At 47.7% G+C, this 15,163-nt stretch overlaps 1 protein-coding gene across 1 annotated transcript in view; it reads right to left on the bottom strand.

Annotated features, from left to right (window-relative positions):
* The window catches only part of ARX (aristaless related homeobox), a 12,411-nt gene extending 10,340 nt beyond the window's left edge, over positions 1-2,071 (bottom strand). The window contains exons 1-2 of the mRNA XM_011977700.1: positions 1,671-2,071; positions 484-803 (exon numbers count right to left, since the gene is read on the bottom strand). Coding sequence (XP_011833090.1) covers positions 484-803; positions 1,671-1,866 — 516 coding nt within the window. The 5' untranslated portion in view covers positions 1,867-2,071. The remainder of the gene's footprint in view (positions 1-483; positions 804-1,670) is intronic.
* Between the last annotated feature and the right edge of the window lie 13,092 nt (positions 2,072-15,163).

Here is a 15,163-nt window from a genome sequence, read left to right as displayed (position 1 = left end):
CGGGGCCCGCCCGCAGTTGCTCCCCCAGTGCCTAGGCCCAGGCGTGCGGGGACCGCGCACCACCAGACTTCGACGCCTTGGCATCTTTCTCCATTTTTCTTGCTCTTTCTTTTTCTTTCTTTCTCTCCCTCTCCCTTTCTCTGGGTTCCTTCTTTTTTCCCCTTCCCTCTCTCTTCTTTCCTTTTCCTCTCTCACTCTCCCTCTTTTATTTCCTATCTTCCTTCCCTTATCTATTCCTCTTGCCCATCTCTTCCTTCCTTTTCTCTCCTTCTCTTTTTTCTTTTTCTTTCTCCCCCTCCCTTCTTTTCCTCATCTCTCCTTCTCTCCCCTTTTCTTTCTCTTTTCGCAGGCTTTCTCTCCCCTCTCTCCTTTCTTCTTTATTCCTTTCTCTTTCCCCTTTCCTACTGTCTCACTTTTATTTCCCTTCCCACTTCAGGGCAGAGGAAAATCCGAAAACATTCTACAACTTAAAAAAAAAATCACCATCATCCTGAAAACTTTGCGCACGACCTCTGCCCGCTGCTCCACCATGAGGGCAAGGGCTGGCAAGAGGGTTGCAGCCCTGAGGGCGACCGCTGCGGGGCGGGGTGGGGGACAGCGACCCTGTGGCCCCAAGTGCAGGCCGCGCCCCAGCAGCCCACAGCGGGAGAGGGCTGGGGGGCTTCTTGCACAAAAAGGCAAAGAAAAATCATCCTGGCAAAAATGTTCTGGGAGAGGCCTGGGGCAGAGAGGGAGTGGGAGTGCAGCAGGCACAGGCCGCTCCTTCCTTTTGAGGAAGCGCCTGGCATAGGTGCCACTGTAAGCTAAAAAAAGAAAGCAAAAAAGTCAATTTTATTTAAATGCCCGCTTCTCAACCGTCTGCTCCTGCCGTCCAAACTGCGTTGTGGCTGGACGGCTGTTTTTGAATTTTAAAAGAAATCAACAGTTCTTTCCTTTCCCTGCGACACCTCTGCAGCAAGCTGGAGGCGAAACTTGAGGGTAACAGGCTCGGGGCAAAAGGATACTTGTTCTGGAATTTTTAATTTCAGAAAAAAATAAAATATTTTAAACAGCTCAACTCTATTTTAAAAAATAAAATAACAGAGAAAAAAATTAGCACCCAGAGGTCACACATTTCATACATTTTAAATACATTAAGGAGCATTTGGAGAATCCCAGGAAGATGTTTTCTGCAAAGCTTTGGTTTAAAAGGTCACAAGTAATCTACAATTAAAAAAATAAAACCAAAACACCGCATATACAGAAATCTTCCAAAGAGGAAAGGCCAAGGCTCGCTCAGCCTGGAGACCCCGATTCACCAGCTTTTGGGCTTCTTGTCTTCATCAAGTTGTTGCTACAAGGGTCCACTGGCCATCTACTGTTTCTGACCTGTCGCCGCTCTTCAGAGCACACCCAAGGCCACCAAAAGGGGCATTTAAACAACCTAACGATCAACACCGAAAACCTAAAGGCTCCCTAAGCGAAAACGGGCCTTTTTCTGGAAGCAGGGAGGGAGGGAGAGACAGCCCCTGGCTAGATATTTAACGCTCTGTGAGGCAGCAGGCCTCAGAGTGATGCCCTCTCCTTCCTTCCTCTCCAAATTGACAATTCCAGGCCACTGGCCCCCGAACACTAAACATCCAAATCAGGGCCCAACGCCCTTAGTAAGTGCCTGACGGGCGCATCCTTACCTTGCACTGCCTTTTCTGGGTCGGCGCGGCTGGTCAGCGGAGCAGGCAAGCTCTGCGCGGCTCCCAGCAACCGCATTTTGCACGGGCTCCTCCGGCCCAGGATGCTGTCGATGCAGTAGGAGGAGAGCAAAGTTGGAGATTTACTTTTGCACTCGGGCCTCTCGGAGCAGCCCTCCTCCTGGTACTGATTGCTCATGGCTGGGGCTTTTTCCCAGGGCGCAGAGAGCAGATCGCCGGCTGCCTCTCCCGGAGGGTGGGATGGATGGGTGTGTGTTGGGGGTGGGGTTAGATAGCGGGTTATAATGGATATTATTGCGATCTTTGTGCCTCTCTGCCTCCCTCGGTTGCCGGCTGCCGGCTCCCGCCCTGCCCGCGGCCCGAGCTCGCCCTCTCCGCGCTCAGGACAAGCGGTAACAAGTGTAGTGAGCAGCGGGCGCAGAGCTCTGGAGTCTCTCTCCTCCACGTGCTGAGAGGCGCCCTCTGATTGGCTCTCGCCAGAGGCCGGGCAGCATCGGCCTGTGGGCGCGGCGCAAAGCCCGGACTGGATTCCAGAGGGGCAGGCGGGGATGGGGACAGCGGGCACGCACCAGAGCCAATTTTCCTTTTCTTTCTTTTCTTTTCTTTTCTTTTCTTTTATTTTATTTTCTTTCTTTCTTCTTTCTTCCTTTTCGCTTTCTTTCTTTCTTTCTTTTCTTTCTTTTTTTAAATTACCAATTTTCTAAGTCCGCCATCCTCTTCCTGCAACTCCTTCTTTGACCCTTTAGTGTCGGCCGAAGTTCTAGCTTATTGGGATGTCAGGCCTGTGAATGCCATCCGGGCGGCGTGCGCCCCTTCCACTAACCCGAGGACCTCGTTCCCTGGAGGCGAGGCCTTGAGGCTCACGTTCAGACTCACTTGGCACTTTTCAAAGGCGATATTGGGCTCCCAGGACACCGTCTTGACCTCACTGGCGTTCAGTTGCGGTCCTCTCTAGGCCGGAGGGGCGTCGAGGGGCCAGGGTGACCGCCCCAAGCAAACATCTGCCGTCTGGGAGGTCGCTTTTCTCTTGTGGCCCAAGGCATTGCGCTGTCTGTCTTCACCCTGAGCCCGACTGTGGCTCTCTTGTTTGTAGCGTCCCCCAGCCGTTCTCCTCTCGGTTTTAAACTCTGCAATGGGAAAAAGCCTCCTTACAGACAAAGCTCTGCCAGAGGCGTGCGGCCTTCCCTAGAGCATTTACTGGGTAGGAAGGGACAGGCGAGTATCAGCAGCGAGGAGGGGCGACTGGGGACGAGTCTGGGGGCCTCCTCTTTCTCCCTGGACTCTCTTCCCTCTTCCCGCCACAAATTCATATCTGTTAGGCAGTCACCCTGAGGCTGTTCACCTTCCAATCGCACCTAGGGAGCAGAACCCTCGGGGATGCCTGACCTCTCCAGGGTGGAAGGAACCCAAATTCTGCTGCAGCCAAATCTAAGCGTCTAAAATTCTGAATTCTCATGACCTGGCTCCCTTGAGAAAAGGTGAGAGAGTGAAACTTAGGCATAGCACCCTTCTTCCCAAACAGTTTCCAGCGCCGAGAACCAAAATCCAACTCCGACTGAAGTTGGGTCGAGCCTGGGCCAGGGGCCAGCACGGACGCCTTCCCTTCCTGGGTGCAGGTTCCTAGGGATTTCCAGGGGCCCCGACGCTGGCAGAGTTGGGGCGAGGGTGGTGGGTGAGAGAGGGGCCAGGGAGGGGGAATCCACGCCGGGTTTTCCTCTCTCAACCCCCTCCAATGTGTCAAAGAGAAAAGCATTTTACAAAGGATTATACTTGAATCACTTACAGTCAGTATTTAAAAATACAAGGATGCATAACTGGGATTTTTTTTTTTTTTTCAGCCATAAACATCTGCATAACTCTTGGATGCTGGTGGGTGGGTAGCAGACAGATCGGGCTGCCTTGGCAGGAGCCTTCAAGACAAAACTGGGGGGAGGGGATGAAGGGTTGGGAACAGGCACATGAATAATGCGAATACTAATACTGATACTACTACTACTATTCAAGACAGGACAAAAAGAATTTCTCCGTCCCTCTCTGTCTCTCTCTTTGACTTTTAGCTTAATTCTCGTCCGTTTTTCCTACACTTGGAAGATGGGGCGGGCTGTGGTGCGGAGCGGAGGAGAACCCGAGCCATCGCTGACATTTGATTTTCCTTTAAGCCCTCTCTGCGATTCCAAGTCACCTGGGACCTTTCCTTGCCTTTCCCGCATTCTTCCTTTTCCATCCCCACCAAGAGTTCGGCGTTTTTACACCGTCCGGTTCAGCTTTAAACTAATATTTTGAGCTCTGATTTCCTCCCACCCTCCCTCCCCCGGCCCGGAAGGTGCATTCCCGGCGCGCGGGTCTCATCGCAGCCTAGAGGAGTAAAGAAGCTTCGGTTTCCTCCTAGCCTCCAGCCGCGGACCCTCGCGGGCGTCCCTGCGGCTTGGTGGCTGGGGGAGACAGAGGCACTTTTCCCTCCCCGGCGGGCCCCGCGTTGGAAATCTACAAGACCCGGCTGCCGGGTGGCTCTGTGACTTCAGAGTCGGCTCCGCACACGCAGGGAGTGGGCTGAAAATGAGTCCAAGAAAGATCATGTTAAACAAAAAGACAAATGCACAAATCATTTCTGAGAGCCCAACGGAGTTTCAACTCTCTGGGTGGAAGACTTCTTCGCCTCCATCCCCCTCCTTCCCCTTGTGCAGCTGTTCTTCTTTTAAAAGAAGTCGGACTTTCTGCTGGGGTGTATTCTAATTTTAATCATCCACTGTAAAAGGGGAGGTTAACAAAGAATTTCTGATTCTGACTTAATGATCCCTGGAATTAGATCTAATTCTATTAATGGGATATAAAGTGTTTTCAGGGGAGACCTGTGAGAAAACACTAGTTTTATTTGTTCTTTTATTTATTTTTGTTATTTTCTAATCAATCTTCCCAAGTGAGTATGCTATTGGGAAACACGTCCACCTCGGGGAGAAGGGCCTGACCTAGCTCACTCTACACACAGTAGCCCTGAGACCGCCTTTGTCACAATTCAATACCCAACTTCAAAAATCTACAATTAACTTTTGCTATTTCTAAGAGATTAAATTTTAAAAATTACAGAAAACTTTTCTAAGGTGCTGGGTGGGGAGACATAAGACTATGTGGTGGTCTTCACAATGTCTCATTAGGATATGGGTTATATATATATATAAAATATGTTATTCTGTATATCATTTTAGAAAAATAAAATGATGTCTCTAATATCTAGGAAGAGTGTAACTGATGTGTTGAGTGGGCAGACTTTTAAGAATTGGGCTATAGGATTATGTATGAAAGAACTTACAGTTTAGCCCAATTTAATTTTACTTTGCCAGGAAAATGACACTTCACTTCCTTTTTGCCTCACTTTTACTCACTAATCAAAAGTAATTTCATTTTAGTGATAATATCATTCTTGTTTGTACTTTGTTATTCACAAGTCCAGGCTCCTCTAATCTTTGGGGTCTGTAGCTGTTGGTTTGCTTTTCCTGGACTGCTTGGAAAATGATGGTTTGCAGTTCATCTGCTTTTAAAATCAATCACTAAATAAAAATGACAATAATGGCTGGAAGTGATGGTCACATGTGTTTAGAACTGTTGTTTATGGTGAAAAATGGGGCTTGTTCCCAGAACTGGAAATAATAATTTGCCTTGAAGAGGAGAGTGGAAGAAGAAACCCCTTTCTTTTCTGAGAGCTAATTCTACATTGTAGTTTTAAAATTATATTTGCAAGAAATGTGGAATAAGGGGGGTGGCAGTTAGATGTCATTATCCAGAAGAAAAAAAATGTTTGGAAGAGAGTTAACCTCACATACTTTTCACTTGAGATGTTTTAATTTATTGTGCAATATATACATAGATAAATCAAGCTGTGATGGGCTTCCAGTTGCACCGGACAGCTCAGGTCCCCTTAAATTACGGTCAGCCTCTTCAAAACATATATTTAAACAATAGAAATAAACTTCATTGGAATCTAGCAACCAATTTGGAAGCCATTGGAAGAGAAGACAATAAGACCTGATTACACGCAAGGATTCTCTGTGATGTGATATCCCCTTTGCCAAGTCATTTTGCCGTTTTATTTATTTAATTTCTTTTTTTTTTTTAAACAAACTTTCATTCATTTATGGTCTTCCGCAACCTGCTAATTTAACACTGGAGCGCGTTATTGCAGTGTTAGGAGGAGAGAAAGAGAGAGAGAAAACAACAATACTGCAATGATCCAAATGATACAGTAGAATTATAGCAATTATAGTTCTACTTGTGGAAGAAAACCTTGCTGAGATCAGGCAAACAAACTGAAGCCTTGTGAGGATAACAAGCATCGGGATTGACAGCCGGTGCTGGGAAGAGCCGGAGGGCACAAACAGAAATATTTGCTTCCCCCCAACCCCCCTTAACTTCAACCAGTCAAGGTTAACCTCCTCAAACGCTGCTTTCAGAGTCTTATCCACTTTAGGGTATGCATTTTATGCACAAATCAAGGTGTCTCCTCCTGGAAGTCTGGTAATAGGAGGAAATGTAACATAATCCGCTTGCCTAGAACTTCTCCCTCGCCTTCTCGGCCTCCTGCGTGCTCTCCACTTCCTACCCTGCCTCAGTTCTCCCCACGGCTGTTGGGATATGTCTGTGGACGGTGTATATTTGTTGATGTATTTTCAAAGAAACAGCCCGTGGAAAGGTCCAAAGGGACTGATAGAACTTGGATTTCCTGGGAAGACTCTGTCGCGTTTACTAATCCTTCCCTCTTCGCCGTGTCCTCCGCCTAAGCCTTGGGTTCCACAGTTAGGGCTTGGCTGGGAGAGGTTTGTTGGGAAGCAGCTTTTTGAAGCCTCCCGAGGACCACGGCCGAGCCCTCAAGGTATGGATGCGTGAGTGTGATGGCTATGTTAGGACAACTCCCCTTATTTACAAACTTCCTCACTTTCTGTTGCCCGTCAGTAGCCGGGGGAGGGGGTGGGGGAGAAAGAATTAGAGAGGAAAGAGAACCCCTCACCGCCACCACCATCAGCCATCCAGGCGGCAGCCGAGGCTTTTTCAAGCTTTGCTCCAAGCACAAAGCTGGACGAGATGGTCGCAGCCTCCTGTCTGCTCTCAGAAGAGGGGGCGTGTGTCCCCTCCCACGGGCGAGAAGCAGGTGGTTGGGCTCTGAGCTCTCACGGAGTTCCTCGGCGGGAGCTCCCCATCTTCTGCCGCCGCACCTATCCCTCCAGGTTTCCAGACCCGAGAGACAGGGAAACTTTACTGTGCCCTGTAATCACCACCATCTGCTTTCTCCTCTCCTCCGCCGGACTGCAGGACCCCGCCTACGGCCAGGGTCGAGGCGTCCCCGGTGCAGCGTTGACTCAGTAGCTGCTGCTCCGGGCGACCCTGGACGGGGTGGAGGTTGGGGGCGGGTGGGCACAGATTGGAGTTAGAGTAAGATGCAGCGGGCGACCCAACGCTTGTGTCAGTTCCCAGGCCGCGCGGACCCGAGCTGGGCTGTCGGCGTCCGCACCCCTAGCCTCCCCACCCCAGCCCCCTTTTCGGGCTCGGCTCAGAGCCACGGCCAGAGCGCGCCCCCTAGCGGGGGCTCCGAGTGGGCCGGGCTCTCCTGCTGCAACCTCTGGGGACTGAAGTTGGCAGATCCCAGTGATCCGGCAGGAATGAATGGGGGAAAAAACAAAAGCCTTGGAAACATTTCCAAGTGTTCAATAAAAGACCCATCTGTACCTTTCTTCTCCAGCGCGTTCGTGGTTAATGTCCCCCCATGCGCGCGAGAAGGGAGATAATTGCTGGGTGGATTCTTGCCGGCGAACCTCGGGAAACGCTGGACTGAGAAGTGAAATAATTGGGGGTGGGGCCAAGGCAAGCGTGCCGAGGATGCGACACCAGCCGGGAAGTCTGAATCCGCAGTCTCTGGGGTGTTCATGGAGGCCTGGCGGCCTGCGCCCTCAGATTCCTCAGTCCCCGGTGGTGGTGGTAGTGGTGGTGGTGGTGGCGGAGTATCGTCCGAAGGCAGCTACTCTGAGATTTCTCTGATTTGACATCGGCCTCTGTGGTACCTTCATATCACTCAAGGTCCCCTCCCATCTTCTGATTTGAGAATACCCCACTCTGTGATTCTAAGTTCCCTGAGCTCAGATTTTGGGGCTCCCATCTTCTGAAGCTAGGATTCTCCACTTTTTGACTAGATGATTCCCTACCTCCTCTCTCTGGGATTTCTCCATCTTCTGACTTGATGGCCTCCTGGGTCACCACCCTGCTCCAGCTCCCCCCAGGTATCCTCCTCTCCCCCTCCTTTCACTTCTCCTGCAACATTTAAATCTGGAAATCCTCAAATCCCAGCTTCCACTACTTCCGCTACCCATACATTATCTACTCCCTCTTGGTCTGGCCAGAAATTGAGAAAAGAGAAATGCAGGGTTCTTGTCCAACCCTCTTTCACTTGTTCAACCTGGAAATAATTGAATTTCCTTGAAGCCCTTACAACCTCTGGTTTAAAAAAAGTTAAAGACGAAGCTTTTACAAATGTAAAAAATTCCCAGTTCAAATCGATCCATAACTTACTTCTTTTGCACCGTGTGTGTTAATCTGAACTCATCAATCAGAAAAACAGAAATCGTGCTTCTAAAGACTTGCAGGATTTTAAAGTTATACCAAGGCCACCAAAACACTTACTAGGTAGGGCCTAGAAAGGAAGGATCAAAAATAGTAGTGACAACAGCTCCCAGAGTCCCTCATTTTGCGATATGTCTTGCTAATTGGGAAGTTCAACACGAGGCTTTCCCTGCCCATACAAGGCTGATATTTCAGAGCGGGAGGAGCAGATGGAAGGGGTCCTGTGGGAAGGGAGGTGTGGGTGTCCCTGTGTTTAATTAAGAGTTGTATTGTGTGGAAGGGAGGAGGAAAGATGCCGGGCTGCACTGCGCTCTGTTCCCTTCATCGCAAAATAACCTGCAAGTGGAAAGAAAGAAAGAAAGAAAGAAAGAAAGAAAGAAAGAAAGAAAGAAAGAAAGAAAGAGAGAGAGAGAGGGGAAGGAAGGAAGGAAAGAAGAAGGAAGGAAGGAAAGAAAAGAAAAGAAAGAAAGAAAGAAAGAAAGAAAGAAAGAAAGAAAGAAAGAAAGAAAGAGCGAGCTACTAAGATGGAGCCGGCTCTGGAATAGACACCATTAGAACCACAGTGTTTCTGGAATAAAGATATCTAATTTCCTGCCGCAAATCACTTCCCCGATCAGAAAACACAAACAGCTGAACAGAAGGGGTAAAAAATAGAGGAGGAGGACGAGGACGAGGACTAGCAAGAAAGGCCCCGGAATAAAAATAACTGCGCAAAAGGGCTTACATTCAACGCTCTGACAGGCGACTCCTCCAAACCTGGGCCAGTTCTATCCTCCTCCCAACGACCTCCACTCTGCTCCCGACTTTCCAGCCCACCCGGGATCTCTTTTGAGACACCCAGCATCTCTGAGGGAAGGGGGACGGTTCCCAGACTGAGACTGGGACAGCGACGGTGGCGGAGAACTGGAGCACTCACGGCCTATAGGGGCCTCGTGGGGCCGCTGAGGCCGGGCCTGTCCGGCACCGACGGCGTCACCTCCTCTTCTAACCGGGCACCCCGGGCAGGGCGCTCCTCAGGGCACGGCTTGCCCGAGGCGGCCTCGGTTTCCCCGTCTGGAAGGAGGTGCAGGAGCCCAGGGGCAGGGGAGCTCCGGGCGCCCTGCTGGGGCCGCGCTACTTAGGGACGTTGCGGCTGCGGCCCCGACGCCCCTTGTCAAATCGCCTCCTGGGTCTCGGCGAGCAAAGCCAAGACCCGACCCCCGGTGGCCCCAATGGCGCGGGTGAATGAGGACGCTGGACTTATGGGCGCCCGCGAGAGGGCGCGGGCCGGGAGGGCCTGGGAGGAGAGGCGCCGGGCTCTGCGTGGGGCTCGGGACCGAGGGGTCCCCAGGACGCACAGACTCGATCGCCCCTCAAAAATGACCGTGGTAGCAGGTGCAGGCCGAGAGTGGAGGCAGAAGGAGTGGGAGGAGGAGAGCAAATACATCTACTCAGATGCTAATGCACAGAAAGTGAGCCTTAGCTGTTTTTCTTTGGAGATTAAATGAAATCTCAAACGGATTTGTTTTTGAGTAGGAAATTGTAGATTTCTCACAATCGCATGAAATTTTGTGTTGCATGCCTCTAATCAACATCACATTCTTTGCCCCCACTTTAGGTTTTGCAGGTCTTAGTACAGCTCCTGGTACCCAGGAACATCTTTCCCGAACCAGAAAATTGCACTGTGGCTGTGGGAGTGTAGTAGGTACTTTTATTTGGGCAAATGGCACTTGATGTTTCATCCTCATGAGGTGAGCGCTGCCCCCATCCCTTATTTATCCTGCCCCCATCCCTTATTTATCCTGGCCCTATTCTTTTCCCTCAATTCTCCCATTACTGCTGTTGGGGCCATTTCATTGTTCATTACTCCTACGGTTTAAGGCTTGCAAAGGACTAAAAAGAAATTAAAAGCAATGTATTTTGCTTAGAGAATCCCAGAAAGGCTGGAAAGAAAGGCGATTGAAACCCACGGTTCAAGTGAAATTTAGACATAGGAGTGATTTTTACGTATTTCTTTTCATGGATAATAGAGAGTTGGCGTTATCTGTCACTGTACGTTCTACCTAATAAATAGCTGCAAGACTATAATCTAACAGGTGTAAAATTTCCCTTTTCTGACAAATGAAGAGACCACCAACAGTGCAAATAGAAAATGCTGTTGTTGACAATCTCTCACACTGTGGAGCCGATTCTAAGCTAGCTTGCTTTCTCTCTTTCTTTTCTTTTCCTTTTCTTTCTTTCTTCCTTTCCTTCTTCCTTCCTTCCTTCCTTTTTTCTTTCTTTCTTTCTTTCTTTCTTTCTTTCTTTCTTTCTTTCTTTCTTTCTTTCTTTCTTTCCTTTCTTCCTTCTTTCTTTCTTTCTCTCTCTCTCTCTCTCTCCTTCCTTCCTTCCTTCCTTCCTTCCTTCCTTCCTTCCTTCCTTCCTCCCTCATGCAGGCCTGGCTTTTGGGGTATGGTGGTGTGTACCCCACACAGAGAATTGTAAACAAAGATAGGCTGATTTAATTTCTGCCCCCCCCGCCACACCCCACAAAAATATTGAGGAGGGATTTTTTGCTCTCTGCCAACTGAAAAAGGGACTGATCATCAGAGAAAATGCCTGTCCTTTCTTTCACTCATTCTCTTGATCTCCTCCAAAAATATGGCCTATTTAGTTATTAGGAATCATAGATTGGGAAAAGAAAAAGAACAGAGAGGGCTGTTCCAAGTTCCATTCCCTGGGAGGTCCCACTTCCATCTGGCATATGTTGAGTCCTGTTTTCCTCTCAAAGGGGGCCTTGTTTATGGAGATTTTCTCTGCATTCATTTGTTCCCAGCCATCTCTTCAACAGCTATCCCCCCACCTTCCAGGATCCCGTTGGTGAGGCTTGGTTCCCACTGCATGGAAAGCAAAAATATCTCACCCAGAAATGTCTTGTCAAAGACAGAGAGGGAAACCGGCCCAGGCAGTGCTGCCCTTGCATGTCATCATGGACCGATTTCTTACCTGCTTCGCCTCACCTTCTTTCGCTCTTCTTCAGCTTCTGGGTTGAAGCATTTTGATGTTATTTATACGAAGGAAATGACATTAGAGTAACCTTTTTATTGCATTACACTAAAGGGAGATTGAACTATAACTTTGAAAATTGTGACATTCCAATGAGAGCTATATTAAATTGCTTAAAAACATTTCGAAGGCATCATTGGTATTGTCTGTAGTGGTAAGTGAAACAAAAGATTTCACAGCATGTCGGGCTTATTACAAACTATGCTCACATTTAAGTCTTTAAGCTATTAAATAGAAGAGAGGAGAAAGAGGATGGTGAAATAGTATCAGAGTGGGATGGAAGAGAGAGACAGAAGATGCCTTGGAGGAGACAATCCTGAGAATAGAAGGTGGCACAGATTGAGCGCTTACTCTTTGCCAGTACTTAAAATGTGTTTCCTGGCCAGGTGTGGTGGCTCATGCCTGTAATCCCAGCACTTTGGGAGGCCGAGGTGGGTGGATCACTTGAGGTCAGGAGTTTGAGACCAGCCTGGTCAACATGGTGAAACCTTGTGTCTCTACTAAAAATACAAAAAAATTAGCTGGGCATTGTGGCACACACCTATAATCCCAGCTACTCAGGAGGCTGAGGTGAGAGAATTGCTTGAACCCAGGAGGCGGAGGTTGCAGTGAGCCGAGATCGCGCCACTGCACTCCGGGCTGGGTGATACAGCAAGACTCTGTCTCAAAAAAAAAAAAAAAAAAAAAGTTTCCTTCATATAAAGAACACCAAAATGCTAGACTGCAGTTCTAAGTGCTTTTCACATGGATCAACTTATTAGAATCCCTCTTTTACAGATGAGAAAATCAAGGCACAGAGAGGGTGTCCAACTCAGCCTGATTTTCCCAGGATTTGCCTGGTTTTCCAACTGAAAGTCCTGTATCCTGGGAAATTCCTCAATCCCAGGCAAACTGCGATGGTTGCTCACCTGAGGCACAGGGAGAAGCAGTTTGCCCAAGGTCGCAGAGGTGGAGCCAGCATGGGAATGAGCTAGGCAGTCTGACCCTGGAATCTACTGCTCTTATCCTCTGTAAATCTCACCCATTTTTACAGAATGAGTAACTTGGGGCATTAGAGAGAGATGAACTGACTTGTCCGCAGTCACACAGCTTGCTAGTAGTGGGTGGACGACTACAATTTGGGACTAACAAAGCACACCTCCTTTCTACTCTCAGCTACCTTCTGAAAGAGGTTTTATAGAAAAGAAAGCAGCTTTAAAAAAAAAGATAGAAGTAAGGAGCTAAATAAATAAATATAGCCAAGAAAAAGACATCTACCGTATTGAGAAACATCACGACCTGGCAGTATTAGAATATGTAGCAAAAGGGGGTCACCTATATTGTAAACACAATTTATAATGAAAGACAATTTCAAAATTGCAATAAGTACACAAAGAAAATAATTATATGGCACATGTGGCCATTAGGCAGGGAACATTTTAACTTCCTAAAGCATTTGGTGTATTGTTCTGATTCCATTATTGTTCACTAATGATGGTCATTGTTCCACCTCACGTCATCCTCAAAACTGGCAGCCCCCTGCAGTGGACATTGTTTCCAAACAGCTTCTCTAGGACACTTCGGACAAACCTGCAAGAACTGATTATGTTCTATGCATGGAGTTGGTAAGCAGGTTGTAGCTGGGCATTGGCCAGGGAAGAAGGCATTCTCACTTGGAACACAGCTCATTGTAAAAATGCAGTTTGACATCAATAAAAATAATCACTATTTGTTGTATTTCTTATAATTATAGGTCATCTCTTGGTGAGGCTCTGCAGTTCGTAAAGTGGCGATTTGGCCTCTGTCATGCTGACGCTGGAGGCAACCAGGCCCCAGAGCCTCTCCTGGCGGGCATCCTGAACGCCAGAAGCTTAGGCACAACTTCAGGGAAGAAAACATTTTGGAAATGATGAGAAAACTGTGAGGGAGTTGCAACGGTAAACAGCAAATGTGCTAAAGACCAGAGACTTATGCAGAGCTAAAAGAGGGCAGGTGGAGCTGTTCTCAGTTTTTTACATGTGAAGAAAACATTGGGCTGACTCCATTCTGATTCTGCAGAGCTAAAATGTGCCTTCACGACTGTTGTTGTTTTATTTAACACAAGCACCTGGGGCTGCGTGAGGATCAGGGCTTGATGAGCCAAAGGATTCTGAGAAAAAAGGTGAACAGCTGTGGTTCTTGTCAAACACAAACTCTTAATCGTTGCTTAATCATTCCCCCATATTAGACATTTGTGTTATTTTAATTGTTTTGCTATCGCAAACAGCATTGTAATGAAAACCTTTGTGCACCTAACTTATTCTTTTGCATTGTTTCCTTTACATAATTTCCTAAGAGTGGGATTACTGATTAAAGACTATGAACATTTTAGTCTCTTGAAATATTGCCAAAAATGTCTCCAACTGGTTGAACCAATTGACACTACCTTCATATGAATGTACCAATTTTGCTACAACCTTGCCAGCATTATGTATTACAGCTTATGTATTTTGCTACAACTTTGCCAGCATTATGTATTACCCTGCCACCCCCGCCTCAAAATATGGTGATTTAAATAATTCTATACTTGAATCTAGTTCTCCTAACTCTATGCTCAGTATCTTCCCCCTCACTCCAGCATCTCTCTCTCTTGCCCGTCTGAATGACTTGAACTAAGATGACAAGAATACATGAGAAGAAAGGTAATCCTGGTTGGACACAGTGGCTTATACCTGTAAGGTGGGTGGATCACCTGAGGTCAGGAGTTCGAGACCATCCTGGTTAATATGGTGAAACCCCATCTCTACTAAAAATATAAAAAATTAGCCAGGTGTGGTGGTGGGCGCCTGTGATCCCAGCTACTAAGGAGGCTGAGGCAGGAGAATCACTTGAACTTGGGAGGTGGAGGTTGCAGTGAGCCAAGATCGTGCCACTGCACTCCAGCCTGGGCAATAAGAGCAAAATTCCATCTCAAAATAAATAAATAAATTAATTAATTAAATTAAATAAAAAAGAGGAAAAAAAGGAAAAAAGAAAGAAAGGTAATCCTAAAGCAGTGCACATCTGCCATGCTTGGCAAGATTTGTGAAGGCATCTGTAACAGAATGTGCAGTGTGTGAGGGCCTGGGCTCTGGAATCAATGGGACAGGGCTTCGAGCCCATTCTTTCTACTTCTGGCTCAGTAGCCATGGGCAATCAAATTAACCTTACTTTCTTCACCTGAAAATTGAAGATGATAAAAGTACCTGCCGCACTGTGCTGCACTATAGATGCTACATAAAAGTTAGCTTACATTGTGTGACACATGAACACTGAAATGCACATTATTTTACATGCTTTTTTTTTTTTCTTTTTTTTTTTGGTTGAGACAGAGTCTTGCTCTGTCACCCAGGCTGGAGTGCAGTGGCATGATCTCAGCTCACTGCAACCTCCGCCTCCTGGGCTCAAGTGATTCTCCTACCTCAGCCTCCTGAGTAGCAGGGACTACAGGTGTACCCCACCACACGCGGCTAATTTTTGTATTTTTAGTAGAGATGGGTTTCCACCATGTTGGCCGGTCTGGTCTTGAACTCCTGATCTCAGGTGATCCGCCCGGCTTGGCCTCCCAAAGTGCTGGGATTACAGGTGTGAGCCACGGCACCTGGCCTTATTTTGCTTACATTTTTGAATACCTGTAAAATTATTTTTATAGAATATTGACTCAGGACTGGAATTGCTCCATTGAAAGGTATGCATAGTAACTATAGATATTGACAAAATGTCCTTTAAAAAGCCTATTTCGGCCGGGCGTGGTGGGTCAAGCCTGTGGTCCCAGCACTTTGGGAGGCCAAGACGGGCGGATCACGAGGTCAGAAGATCGAGACCATCCTGGCTAACACGGTGAAACCCCG

This window comes from Mandrillus leucophaeus, unplaced genomic scaffold (assembly GCF_000951045.1).
Source record: "Mandrillus leucophaeus isolate KB7577 unplaced genomic scaffold, Mleu.le_1.0 Scaffold1823, whole genome shotgun sequence".
NCBI lineage: Eukaryota > Metazoa > Chordata > Mammalia > Primates > Cercopithecidae > Mandrillus > Mandrillus leucophaeus.
This window is presented reverse-complemented; position numbering and strand designations above follow the sequence as displayed.